Here is a 13,909-nt window from a genome sequence, read left to right on the forward strand (position 1 = left end):
GAGATTTTCACATTGAAATTTACAATTTAAATAAACAAATCACAGTTCTTGTTTGAAGTGTCCAGAGTCCCTTTGTGCTCATCCCCAAAACCAATTACAAACTACCTATTTATTTAACTAAAAGAAAAAAAGAACAACAGACCCCACCTCATGATTTGCATGTTCTTTGTTATTTTTCTCTTTCTTTGAAATGTTCTTTTGGGGCAAGCTTTTTGATCTAAAAGGCATTTAATTAAACAAAAAGGATAAAAGAAAGGAAAACCCTAAATCCCTATATATACTATGCAGCAATATTTATTTGAGAGGAATATATTCCACAAAATTAAATATATAATATATATTCCCAGGGATTGTGCCTGGATTACCAGGGCCAGAACACAGCCAGATTCCCCAATAAAAAAACAGAAAAATCAAATTATTTCAAGGTTAAACTTTAAGTGCCTTGAGATCTTTGCTGATCAAATCCCATCAGTATCCCAAGAATCAATCTGGAGATGGGAAGGAGCCATTTTCTCTGGATATGGAAAGCGACAGATGGAGCAAAAAATTTTCAGCAGATTTTTTTGAGTTGCTGTGATTTTCCTGTGAGGGAGACTCAGCTGAGCCACCTCCCAGGAGCTGGGATGATGATAAAAACGGATTTAGATGTTAAAAATTAAATATAAAAATATAAAAGTGTGGAAAACAATTAAAAATAAAAGTGAAACATCAAAATTAAAAAGTAAAAATTAAAAAGTAAAAATTAAAAAGTAAAAAGTAAATAAATAAATAAATAAATATTACATTGAAATAAATAAATAAATATTACATTGAAATAAATAATTAAATAAATATTAAATTGAAATAAAAAATATTAAATAGAAAAAATATTAACTAGAAAAATATTAACTAGAAAAATATTAACTAGAAAAATATTAACTAGAAATGAAAAATTAAAGAAAAATTAAAGAAAAATTAAAGAAAAATTAAAAATGAAAATATAAAAAATAAAAAACCAAATATTTAAAAAATAAGAAACAAAGACTAAAAAATAAAGAAATAAAAAATAAAAACATAAAAATATTTTAAAAATTAAAAAATAAAAAAATAAACTTAATTAGAAAATCAACATTTAAAAAAATAAGAAACGCAAAAATAAATTAAGAAATAAAACATAAAAATACCAAAATATTTTAAAAATTAAAAAATAAAAAATAAACTTAATTAGAAAATTAACATTTAAAAACTAAGAAACGCAAAAATAAATTAAGAAATAAAACATAAAAATACCAAAATATTTTAAAAATTAAAAAATAAAAAATAAACTTAATTAGAAAATTAACATTTAAAAACTAAGAAACGCAAAAATAAATTAAGAAATAAAACATAAAAATACCAAAATATTTTAAAAATTAAAAAATAAAAAATAAACTTAATTAGAAAATTAACATTTAAAAACTAAGAAACGCAAAAATAAATTAAGAAATAAAACATAAAAATACCAAAATATTTTAAAAATTAAAAAATAAAAAATAAACTTAATTAGAAAATTAACATTTAAAAACTAAGAAACGCAAAAATAAATTAAGAAATAAAACATAAAAATACAAAAAATATTTTAAAAATTAGAAAATAACTAAAAGAAGGGAGTGGGAAGGGACAGGTTCTTTCCATCTGGCTGACTGCCAGGGAGAGGATTTCGATTTTTCCAGGCAGCCCAAAGCTGCTGCAGAGCTGTGTCCTCTCCCCGCCCAGCGGAACTGAATTCTCTGTGTCTGGGGGAGGCAGAGCAGCGCCCGGGGCCTGTCCCCTCCCCGGCAGCACCGGGGGCTTTTCCTGCCCTACACCCGGGGCTGAGCCTGCTCGGGCAGGGCCGGGAGCCCCGGGGAGGCCGAGGTGGGGCTGAGCAGGTGCGGACACCTATTACAGCGACCGCTGGCTGGTGAGAGAGAGACGGTGAATCTTGTATCTTGAATCAGAAGGCTTGATTTATTAATATATGATATAATACATTATAGTTATACTAAATAGAATATAGAGAGAGGTTTTGCAGAGCTGCTAGCTAGGCTAAGAAGAGATAGAAAAGAACCCACAACAAAGTTGTGGCCAAGGACTCAGTCCCCTGGCTTGCACTGGTGATTGGCTCTTAATTATAAACATAGAAAATGAGCCAATCAAGGTGAATCCTATTGCATTCCACAGCAGCTGATGATAATTGTTTACCTTGTCTTCAGAGGCCTCTGGCCTCCCGAAGACACAGAAATCCAAAAGGAAGGATTTCTGTGGAGAAATGTCTGTGACAGACACCAAAAACCAACCGCTGGCTGTCCCCCGGTGTGGGAGCTGATAATGAGCTGGGAGGGAAGCGAGAGGAGGCCAGGCTTGGTGTGCCATACATTCAGCTGAAGCTGCACTGGGTAACATCCAAAGTAAACAGCGCTGCAGCATTTACAGCCAGCACCAACATTCCTGCAGCTTTCCAGACTGCAAGAAACATGTGCTGGCCTTTATTTTCCCCTTTTTTCCCCCCTCACTATTTAATTCTCACAGCAGTTTGCATCATGCGAGTGAACAACTTGGGGCTTTCAGCTGTACTCAAAGGGGCAAATAATATTTACCAATTCCCAGTATTATCAAACTCTTAAAATGTAGTATCTGAAGAGATCAGATATCTACATATCAGATATCAGAAAGATATACTGCAAGAAACGTGTGCTTGCCTTTTTTCCCCCCTTGCTATTTAATTCTCACAGCAGTTTCCATAATGTGAGTGACCCAAGTGTAAAACTTGGGGCCTTCAATTGTCCTCAAAGAGGCAAATAATATTTACCAATTCCCAGGATTATCAAACTCTTACACCAAATCACCCAGCAATGAAATATCTAAAAAGATCAAATATCTAGACATCAGAAAGCTGATATCTAGATAAAGAAACATGTGCTTGCCTCTTTTTCCCTTCACTATTTAATTCTCACAGTAGTTTCCATAATGTGAGTGACCAACTTGGGGCTTTCAGGTGTCCTCAAAGGGGCAAATAATATTTACCAATTCCCAATATTATCAAACTCTTACACCAATGAAGTATCTGAAGAGATCAGATATCTAGATATAAGATATAACTACTGCAAGGAACACTTGCTTGCCTTTTTTTCCCCTTTTTTCCCCTCACTATTTAATTCTCACAGCAGTTTCCATAATGTGACCAACTTGGGGCTTTCAGTTGTCCTCAAAGGGACAAATAATATTTACCAATTCCCAGTATTATCAAACTCTCACTCCAAATCACTCAGCAATGAAGCATCTAAAGAGATCAGATAAGTAGATATCAGATGTCAGATAGGCAAGCCCATGTTTCTTGCAGTATATCCTTTTTTCCCCCTTTTTTCCCCCCTCACTATTTAATTCTCACAGCAGTTTCCATAACATGAGTGACCTGAGTGGAAAACTTGGGGTTTTCAGTTGTCCTTAAAGGGGCAAATGATATTTACCAATTGTCAATATTATCAAACTCTTACAATGAAGTATCTGAAGAGATCAGATATCTACATATCAAAAAGATATACTGCAAGAAACATGTGCTTGCCTTTTTTTCCCCCTCATTATTTCACCCCTCATTATTTCATTTTCACAGCGGTTTCCATAATGTGAGTGACCAACTTTGGGGCTTCCAGTTGTACTCAAAAGGGAAAATAATATTTACCAATTCCCAGTATCATATCAAAACACCCAGCACTGAAGTATCTAAATCTAGAGATCAGATACCTAGATAGATAATCCAGATATTTCTAGGGAGTAATGATCTAGAGAGCTCTGCTCTTTTAGATCATTATTTCTGAATTATTGCAAGGTGTTTGCCTTTATTTCTGAGTTATTGCAAGATATTTTCCTTTACTGCTGATGGTTGAGGGCAGAGCAGCACCTGCTCAGCCGCTCCTTTGGGCACCCCCAGCCTTTAGCACACCCTCGCAGCAAATCAAACCCCCCAAGAGGAGCAAAGGGCTCTGTGCAGGATCCCTGAGCACCTTCCCCAGCACAGCCACCGAGGCTGTTGGTGTGTTCAGATCGCATCTGTGCCCACAGGAACCACTTCCACTCCCCGGACCACAGGGCAAACCACAGCCCATCATTTGGTGCCTCCTGACAGGCTGCAGGAACAAACTGCAGAGCTGCACCTCAGCGCCCGGAGATTTATCCTTGGCACACCAGGATGCCCCCCATCCTCACATTTAGGAAACCCGCATGATATAAATGATATAAATTCATTCTCCCCTATTGCAGCTCCCCCTGGATATCTGCCAGAGCTGATGCTGCTGCCTCAGCCAGGACAGAGTCTGCAGCAGCAGGGAAAATCCCTCTTTTAAATCCCCAGAACAGCAGCTTGCTGTTGGCTGAGGCCACTGCCTCATTTAGGACACCATAATAATTATAATTAAACAAAACAAAAAATAAAAATCCTATTGACACAGAGCAGAAAACAAGGTTGTGCTGGTGCTTGTGAGGAGCAGCTTTGACAGCAGAACAGGAATTGCTCCCAGAAGAAAGGAATTATCGGACACAGCTCAGATGCTGCCACATGGGAGCTGCTGTCACCCAGAGCCAGAGGGGCACTCCCAGGCGCTGAAGGGGTTCCCCCAGCCCTGCCCAGCACCCCGAGCTCCAGCCCTGCCTTTTCAGACCTTTCTGCTCTCCAGCAGCAGCTCCTGGCCCCGGGGCAGGCAGGAAACCTCTCTCCTATCTGGCAGCTGCCACCGTTTCTCTCCCTCTCGCTCACTTCCTATTGATCTCTCCTGTCTTGCACTGCAGCTTTTTCCTATTTCCTCTCTCTGCTGGCTCGTTATGGCTTCCCTCCTTGAATTCTCTGCCTTTCCACGTTTTCCATCCCTTTTCTGGCAGCAGGATCCCCTTTTTGCATGTGGGCACAGCAGAAAGGCAGCGGTGCCACGCTCGGAGGAGACGCCTTGTCTGAAGTGCTGCCAAGGAGCTGCACCAACAGCCACTATCAAAACAGGCTAAAAAAGACTTTCAAGCAGCCATCAGATGCTTCAGGTGAGCCTGCAGGTTGCAGCTTGTATGTTTATGGGAGTGGTGGACTCCCAGTCCTCTGCCTGTCTAACACCGGTCTGGTGCTTTATTAAACACATGGGGCTTTTCCTCCACGCTGGGAAATGCTTGCTCAGGTCAATCCAGATCCCACCTAAGTTTTCCAGCCCCTCTCCAGCACTGCAGCTCACTCTAGAAAAGTGTTGAATTCCTCTCAGGTTATTGATTCCACTTGGGAAGTCACCCAGGGCTGCAGGTGGTAGCACAAATCAGGATTCACTGCCTGCAAATAAATTCAGGAGCAGCTTCTCACACAGACCAGAGTCAGCTGTGCTGCTACTCACAGGTTCAATAAGGAACAGCACCTGAACAAAATTCACATTCCCACCAATATCCCTGAAAATTTCCAAAACACATTTCATGAGCTCAGGAGTAAAACCAGTTTGAGTTCTGCCCTTGCAGCCACAGCTCTTGAGAGCAACCAAGAGCTGCCAGAACACGGAGATTATCTCTTAGGTTCTGAACATTTCAACTTTGTAGCACCAAGAGGCCCTGCTGATTGATTCACACAGTTCAGCTGTTACCCAACTCTGCTCCCTGCCCATAAAAAGTTTATTTTTTGGAAGAGCTGAGCCCCAGTGCCACTTGTGACCATGCCCCCCATGCCAGGACAGCTGACAGCATCCCAGGGATGGACAGGACAATGGATGGACACCACACCAGGATTATTCCAAGTACAGAAACCTGTGCTGTGATCTTTGCCAGTGCCACAGCAATTCCATGAAAACACTTTTGCCACCGAACATCCCAGCCCAGACCTTTCAGCCTTGTCAAAACAGAGCTTAAAATAACCCCAGAGGATCACATTGAAGTGTTTGCCAACAAATGTAAACAGAAATGTTTCTTATTTACCATCAGGCTGCAAGAAAGGGTTCCTGCCCATGGGCCTCAGAAGTCAAACAGACACAACACTGAAAATCCTCAAGGAAAGGATGCAGGGTGATAACAAAACATCCAGACCATTTGTGAATGTCACAGGCTGAACACTGTTTGTTTGGCTTTGACTATTTATACTTATGCTTACATTTGAAACATAAGGACGCTGTTTTTTTCCTGTCATTTTAATGTATTTATTTTTACATGTTTTATTTTCAAAGAAAAACGAGTAAACGTTGCTTCTTCCTGTCTTTTTCTAAGTGTGCTGTTACTATTTTGTATGTATCCTGTCTTGTATTTTATCCCTTTTGCATTCTTAATCAAACACTGCACGTTTTACATCCCTTTTCATTTTACTGATTCCCTTACTGCTCCTTATTTTAAGCTCTCTCTTCTGATGTTGAGATATTACCAACATCCAGGCTCCTGACCCTTCCTTTAATCAAGCTGAGACATGAACTAAGACTTTTATTCTTTAAACCTAATAATTATCCAGAGCAGGGCCACAGAACACAGCATCACCTACCTGAAAATATGCATTGAAATCTATTTTCTCTTAGTGCTATTGACATCTCTCACACAGGAAAATCTGCTTATCTCAAAGCAGATAAAATATCAGAGGGAGTGCTTAGGCAGAGGAATATCTGGAATGCTACAAGAAGCATTTTTACAGCAATATATCCACTAGAAACACCAGGATAATACAAATGGGATTCATTAATAAATCTCCAACTGCTCATTTTCAGAGGGGAGAGGTTTTTAGGGAGAAACCTGGAGGATAAAGGCTCAAGGCGAGAAGCTGAGCTTATCTTCCAAGCAGCACAGCCAACAGATCTCCCCGGTGACCCCAAGGACCACCTCGAGGAGGAGGAGTGGAGAATTCAATCTCCAGACCAAAGCAAACACTGAGACACTCTGCAGAACTGCACACAGAGCTGCCCAGGTAGGGCTGAGGATTTTAACCATGAGAGGTAAAGGATGCTGCTCCAAATACTGCAGGGAAAATGGGAAAGCAACAGTTAATGTCAAAATTCCTGATGGTTATACTCCAAAGCTTCTTGAGAAGCTGTCAGTGAAGCTACTCAAATTCTTTAGGCAGAAATTCACTGGGAGACCCCAATGCAGAAAAGAACCAAATAATCCTGGTGTCTAGCCATGAAATATAGAAAATAACAGGAATCCTGACGCCTAGCTTTGAAATATGGAAAATAACAGAATTCTGGTGTCTAGCCATGAAATATAGAAAATAACAGAATCCTGGTGTCTAGCCGTGAAATATAGAAAATAACAGAATCCTGGTGTCTAGCCATGAAATATAGAAAATAACAGGAATCCTGACGCCTAGCTTTGAAATATGGAAAATAACTGAATTCTGGTGTCTAGCCATGAAATATAGAAAATAACAGGTACAGGTGTGTGTGCCACCTTCCCCAGGCAAATTCACCAATGTTCTCTACAGCCTCAGGATGAACTGCAGAAATCTCCAGCGCCTAAATCACTACTTCTACAATAAAACATCACTTCTACAAAACCATCGCTTGTACAACAAGGTCCCGAGCAGTTGTGAGAGGGAACAGAGGACTCTTTGATTTGCAGCAGGACGACTGTGCTCGCTGCTGTCACCCTGCAGGACTGAGGAACTCTCCTCCCACACAGGCCATGGAAGTCAAAGGACACCAGTGAACACCCACAAACCCCACCAGTGACCCCAGCAAACTCCAAGGGCAAGCTGCACTTTCCTTCTCAAGCCAGGACAGCACTGAGTCTATTTTATTTTTGCTGCTAAATTCCTGCAGATACGGAATTTTGAAAATCTAAAATTGTAGGAGCCAACATCCCGGTCCCTTTCCTAATCCATCCATTTGAAATGTTAAAGTGCATTTTTTTTTGCTGCTAAATTCCTGTAGATATGGAATTTTGAAAATCTGAAATTGAAGGAGCCAACATCCAGGTCCCTTTCCTAATCCATCCATTTGAAATGTTAAAGTGCATTTTTATTGCTGCTAAATTCCTGTAGATATGGAATTTTGAAAATCTGAAATTGAAGGAGCCAACATCTCAGTCCCTTTCCTAACCCATTTGAAATGTTAAAATGCCATTTACAGGAGTTCTGTGCACACCAGTGACCACCCACAAACTCCAAGGGCAAGCTGCACTTTCCTTCTCAAGCTAGGACAGCCCTGAATTTATTTTATTTTTGCTGCTAAATTCCTGTAGATGTGGATCAGAATTTTGAAAATCTAAAACTGAAGGAGCCAACATCCCGGTCCCTTTCCTAATCCATCCATTTGAAATGTTAAAATGCCATTAACAGGAGTTCTGTGCACAGGGAGAATTATACAATTGGGCTCACAGATGAAATATCATTCCTGCCTCCACCCAAATAATCACAACGCCCACAGCTCCACTCAAAACTAGAAAATCAAGCTCACCTCAGCTCCTGTCTCCAGTAAAAGCCCTAATAAACTACGCAACATCAAGTGGTAGCATTTGTGTCCCAGCCTGCAGCAAACACCCCAGACAGTCCCTCTCTTCTGCCAGCCCCAAGGACAGCAGAATAAAACAGGAATTTATGCACAGACTCTGTCAACTGCTAATTTCCAAACATAGCCAAGGCACAATGATGAAAAGCCCCACTCAAAGACTATTATTCTTTTTAATCCTTAGATGCCATGCTGCAGCCCATTTTCCATAAATACTGGGTTTTACTAACTCTGCTAATTTAAAAAATGCACGACAATGACATCTAACTAAGGTGTGACTTTCTGTGCAGTTCTTACCCTGCTGAAGAACTGAAGAAATAAAACTCTTTTTTTCCCCACCATAGAGTCCAAGAATTCTCATTTACTACAGGGACTTCCAAAGAGCCAGAGACAGGGAAAGTGCATCTGAGGCAGATAAGAAACAATTAGAGTCTATTTTAATACCAAGTCAGGAGCAAATCACCAATTAAAACTTCTCAAGGGTAATTATGTGTAAATTTTACCTCTGCTGTTTTCCAATCATAGCAACAGAAACTACAGCAGGGTTATAAATAAAACTCATTTGCAAGCAACTGCAGAGAAGAGCCACCAGTTCCTCAGCGAGGTCCTGCAAAAAGCAAGAGCCTCCTTTCTTTTATTGGCCTTTAATAAACAGAAAGAAACATAAAGCAAGTCCTGCAGCCGTGCCATTGCTCAACCCTGAAGTGTGTTTGGAACGGTGACAGGAAGAAAAATACGGTTAACTCCGAGAGTGAAAAGAAATTAATGGCGCACAAATGTTTCTCCAGTGTCATAACAGGATACAGCCGAGCTCGGGCCGGCCTTTGGTGGCCAAGCAGAGGCTGGAAATGGCTGAATTTCAGAATTCCAGCCTGGCCCCAGCGTGGCCTTGGGAAGAATAAAGGCCTTATCTCACTCGGCCATGCACAGCACACAGCAACGCCCAGAGCTGGCCAGGAGAGCTCCAGAGGCAGGGAATGTGGGCACCCTGCAGCAGAAACAGGAAAACTCCTCCAATAAACCCTGCCACCCCTCAGCTGCTCGCAAATCTGCAATCCCCTCACCAAAAACAGCACCCAGCAACAAAAATCCAACCCAGCACCAGCGAGCGGCCAAAAACAGATTTTTATTTTTTTTTTTCGGGAAGTCTCACCTAAATGCAGCTCTGGATGAAGCTCAGTCACCTGACCGATTTTAGGATAATAAAAGGTCCCCTGGATGTGCAGATTTCCTTCCACTGACGAGCAAGTCAAGCCAGATGAGCAGCTCGGGGGTGTCTACCTCAAAGAGCTCCTCAGCCCAGCAAGATAAATGCCACCTTAGGAGGCCTCTGCACAAACACAGCCCAGCCAAGGGAGGATTAAGTGGAGGGGGTGTAAATGTTTACAAACATAAAGGGGCAGAGCAATAAGGCTGCAGATGAAGAGTTTGATACGCTCCAATGGGCATCAGGACTATGAAGAAAAAGCAGCTGACAAAGTAAAAGAACATCCTGAGGGAAAGAAGGGGAAGTTCAACCAGTGTTTAACTCTCTCACATCACCCAGCAGCCGTGCGAGGCACCGCGGCTCTCCTGGGGCACGCTGTGCTGATGTGTTTTTAAGCCTCAAGTGCTCTTTAGGAGATAATTTTTTGTGTTTCTGCATCCTTTAGGTGCTCCCCAAATGCTGCTGGGTGCAGTGTGTGTCAGGAGCTCCTCCGCCAACTCAGAGCAGCCTTTAACATCTGCTCTGCCTTTTTTATTTAATGCCTGATATCCCCCCACTCCCCAGGCACTCACTTGCCTCCAGACTGAAGGCACTTGAAGAAAAAGACACCAGAAATCGATGCTGCTTTGGGAGTTCTGATAACAGAATCCTGCTTTGGGAGTTCTGATAACACAATGTGAGCATAACCACTACCAAAACTAGCTGGGTTAAGGTTTAGTCCACAGAGAGAATGAGCCCAGACACACTCAGATATGAGCTGGCCTGACTGCGTTTCAGCAGTGCCAGACATTAAAATCCATTCAACTTTCCTGGGAAAGAGAACAAAAATTAAAAAAAAAAAAAAATTATATAAAAAAAAAAGAAAAAACAAAAAGGAAAGGAAGGGACTTAATAAAAACATCAGTTATCATCCTGGCTCCAAAACAGCATTAGAAATGGCCATTCATACACTCCTAATTTATATATTTATATAAATATATATTATATATTTATAATTTTATATATTCTATATATTTATATATTTATATTTATTAGCTATAAATATATTTGTATATAGTATATAGTATATATATACGTGTACGTAAATTTTTATGTAAACGTGTATAAAATTATATGTAAATTTATATATTTAATGGTAATCATGACATCATCAACAGATCTAAAATATGTCAAGGACGAGAAGTGCAGACTGCACGAGGGAAATGTGACAGCTGTCAAATCACTGCCACCTTAAACTGCAGGGATAGCAAAGGAAATATCTGCTGACTGCAATGTGGGTTTAAGCAGCTCTATATATGCAAAATGCAAATATGTAAAGCTAATATGGAGGAAAATCCAGGCCCAAGCTGCCCTATTATATTCCTAACGCCATCTGGCACGGATGCAGGCTGGGTTCTCCTGGTTTAAGGCAATTCCCATCTCAATCCCACCAAGGAAGGTGACTGACAAACACAAAGGGAATTGGACATGTCAGATGATTTATACCACGGAGGTCTAATGACAGTGGAAGCATCAATATTATTCCTATGGCACCTGCTTTGCATTCTGAGCTCTAGAGGCAGAATGAAAGAGGCAACACAGACTCTCCCCAGGCCTGAAGGGAAGGGCAACATTCTGCAGGGACAGGAGTGATGAAAATCCATCCTCTGCAAACCCTGCACAATGCTGGGGATGGAGAGGGATGGCAGAGATGGGAACAAACACCAGCACCGGGTCCGGGCTCCTGCTGAAAGGTTCAGCCAGGGAATAAACCAGAGAATCACCAGAGATTGTCTGATTGGGATGGTTTGGGCTGGGAGGGACATTAAATCCCATCTCATTCCCATCCCCTGCCATGGGCAGGGACCCCTCCACTGTCCCAGGGTGCTCCAGCCTGGCATGGACACTTCCAGGGATCACCATCATCATGGTGACACCTCATCACCATCCTCACAGGGAACAATTCTGCCCTAATGACCAACCTAACCCTGCTCTGAGTTTGAAGCCATTCCCCCTTGTCCTGTCACTCTAGGTCCATTAAAATAGCCTCTCTCCATCTTCCTTGTCGGCTCCTTCAGGTCCTGGCAGGCCACAATGAGGTCACCCCAAAGCTTCTCCTCTCCTGGCAGAGCCACGACCATGACTCTGCACCCCAGAGCTTCAGGCCAGAGGTGAAAAACAGTGACAAGAAAAGATCCAGTTCCTCCACATTCCCCCAGAAATCCCAGGGCTGCGGAGACAGCTCCTCACCTGCCACTAAAAGCCTTTTGATCCAAAACCTTAATGGAACACCAAACAGAAACATCCTCCTGACATGACTGAGAGCAAAAGGAAATGAGACTTTTTTTTTTTTTTATTTGGCTGCTCCAATTCAATAATGGAAAGTATTTTGTTTTACTAACAAGTAAATTAAATTCCCTGTTCTCGTGTTTTTCCTTTCCATGCATCACTCAGCTGCTCCCTGGGATGAAAATCCTGTCGTTCTTTTTGATATCATGCAACTGCCACAAGACATATGGCCTGAAGTACGTAACAAAATCCTCACAAATCCACTGAAATGCCTTTTTACTGTCATTGCCTCGCCTGCTACACAGCAAAAACACCCTGCAACTCAAGAATCATTCACGCACTGCAGAAGAGAGAATTCTGCTAGGACAAACCACAGAATTAATTGCCGAGATTTAATACTGTGTGAAGAGTTGTAAACACAGATTGTACACAACTCTGAGCTGTCCTAGAGCCTTTGGACTGTGCTGTGAGGATTTTTGGAGTACAAAAAGTCTGGGTTTAAGTGAGAACCACATCAGCCTCTCTCCTGCCCACACCTGGAACCTAAAATTGGTAAACTCAAGCACCCAAAGCATCATTGCCCCATCCCAGCCCCAGCCTCGCTGCTGGGCCACAACTGCTTGGTCAGGAAAGGCCTTGGCCACACACATTCACCCCTTAACCACCAAACAGCCACCACAGAGATACAATAAAATACATTCAATGGTTTTCACAGCATACAGTGTCAAAAAAGGTATCTTTTCTTCTCATTAAAAAAAAAAAAATCTGAAGACACTCATTCCACGCGCATGTTAAAATGTTTCCTACTTAACTTTTTTTTTTTGTCACATTTTTCTCCCTTCCTCTGAACCACCCAAGCACAAACAAGAGCACTCCAGAGGTAATGAAAGGCACCTGCAGAGCAGCCCAGAGGCCCGAGCAGGTATCCAAAGGCAGGCTCCTGCTCAGGGAAACACCAGCAGACATTCCTGCTTGTCAGCTATCCCTCCTGCCCTCACCTGGAGTGACCTGCCGGCACTACTTGACCCAAGGAGACCCAAGTGCATCCTCAACGCTCTCTCTGAGCTCAGGTTTGAGCTGGACGCCGAATTCTGGTGGTTTCTGCTGCTCCATCGCCTTGCAGGAACCCTCGCTTTCGGTGTTCCCTGCAGCACCAGCCCATCCTGGGAGCTCAATTACCGCCCTGGCTCCTACAAAGTCAGCCTGGCAGGCCTGAAAGCTGCTGGACTTAAAATGCGTCAGTTTCAAAGCTAACCCAGTTGCTTTGACAGTCAGGACACCCTTGGTTCCCAGAACCTCTGATTAAATCCTGCTTTTGAGATCCTGTCTGTCACTGAAGCCAGAACACAAAAAGTACGTGAGCTCTGCGAATAGTCATACTTCAAAAAAATAAAAAAATCAAGAAATCTCATTTCATACTGACCTGTCCGTGATTGTGGACTGTGTGCCGCTCATTGGAGCCTTTGGCAAGAAGTCGTATTATCCAATTTACATTTTACTCTTATTGCAGGAATATGAAGGAGGCTTTGCCCCTTACATGCACCGAGGTTCAGGATCCAGCCTTGCTCCACAAGAGGCATGCACAGAGGACAAACTCAGTTCAAGGGCAGGAGAAGGGAACAAAAAACCAAAAAAAAAAAAAAAAAACAAAACACCAAACCCAATCCAAAACAACTCCAAAACTCTTCTTTGCAGTCACCCAGAATATCCAAACCACGGAAGTGGGGCGTGGGGGATAAAGAAAAAAAAAAACTCCAGCAAGAAAAAAACTCCAACAACAAGAAACAACAAAACAATCTCGGCGGACTCGGCGGGGTTAAAGAAACCTTTTCAGAAGCGGCCGATGGTGCCCGTGCCCGTCCAGCCGGGCTCAGGGGCTGCGCTCGGGGGGCGGGCGGCGCTCCCCGCCCGCGGCCGGGCCCATCCCCGCTGCCCGCCCGCCCCGACCCCCGCCCGTGCAGCGCCCGCAGGGGTCGGGCAGGGCGGCCGCCTCTAG

General features: G+C 42.4%; 1 protein-coding gene across 2 annotated transcripts in view; it reads right to left on the reverse strand.

The window, feature by feature from the left end:
• ARHGEF12 (Rho guanine nucleotide exchange factor 12) overlaps positions 1 to 13,530 on the reverse strand; it is an 87,549-nt gene extending 74,019 nt beyond the window's left edge. For both annotated transcript variants that reach the window (XM_058818943.1, XM_058818942.1), the window contains exon 1: positions 13,337 to 13,530. In XM_058818943.1, the coding sequence (XP_058674926.1) occupies positions 13,337 to 13,368 (32 nt within the window). In that variant the 5' untranslated portion in view covers positions 13,369 to 13,530. The remainder of the gene's footprint in view (positions 1 to 13,336) is intronic.
• Positions 13,531 to 13,909: the final 379 nt, after the last annotated feature.

Source organism: Ammospiza caudacuta, chromosome 23 (assembly GCF_027887145.1).
Source record: "Ammospiza caudacuta isolate bAmmCau1 chromosome 23, bAmmCau1.pri, whole genome shotgun sequence".
NCBI classification, from domain to species: domain Eukaryota; kingdom Metazoa; phylum Chordata; class Aves; order Passeriformes; family Passerellidae; genus Ammospiza; species Ammospiza caudacuta.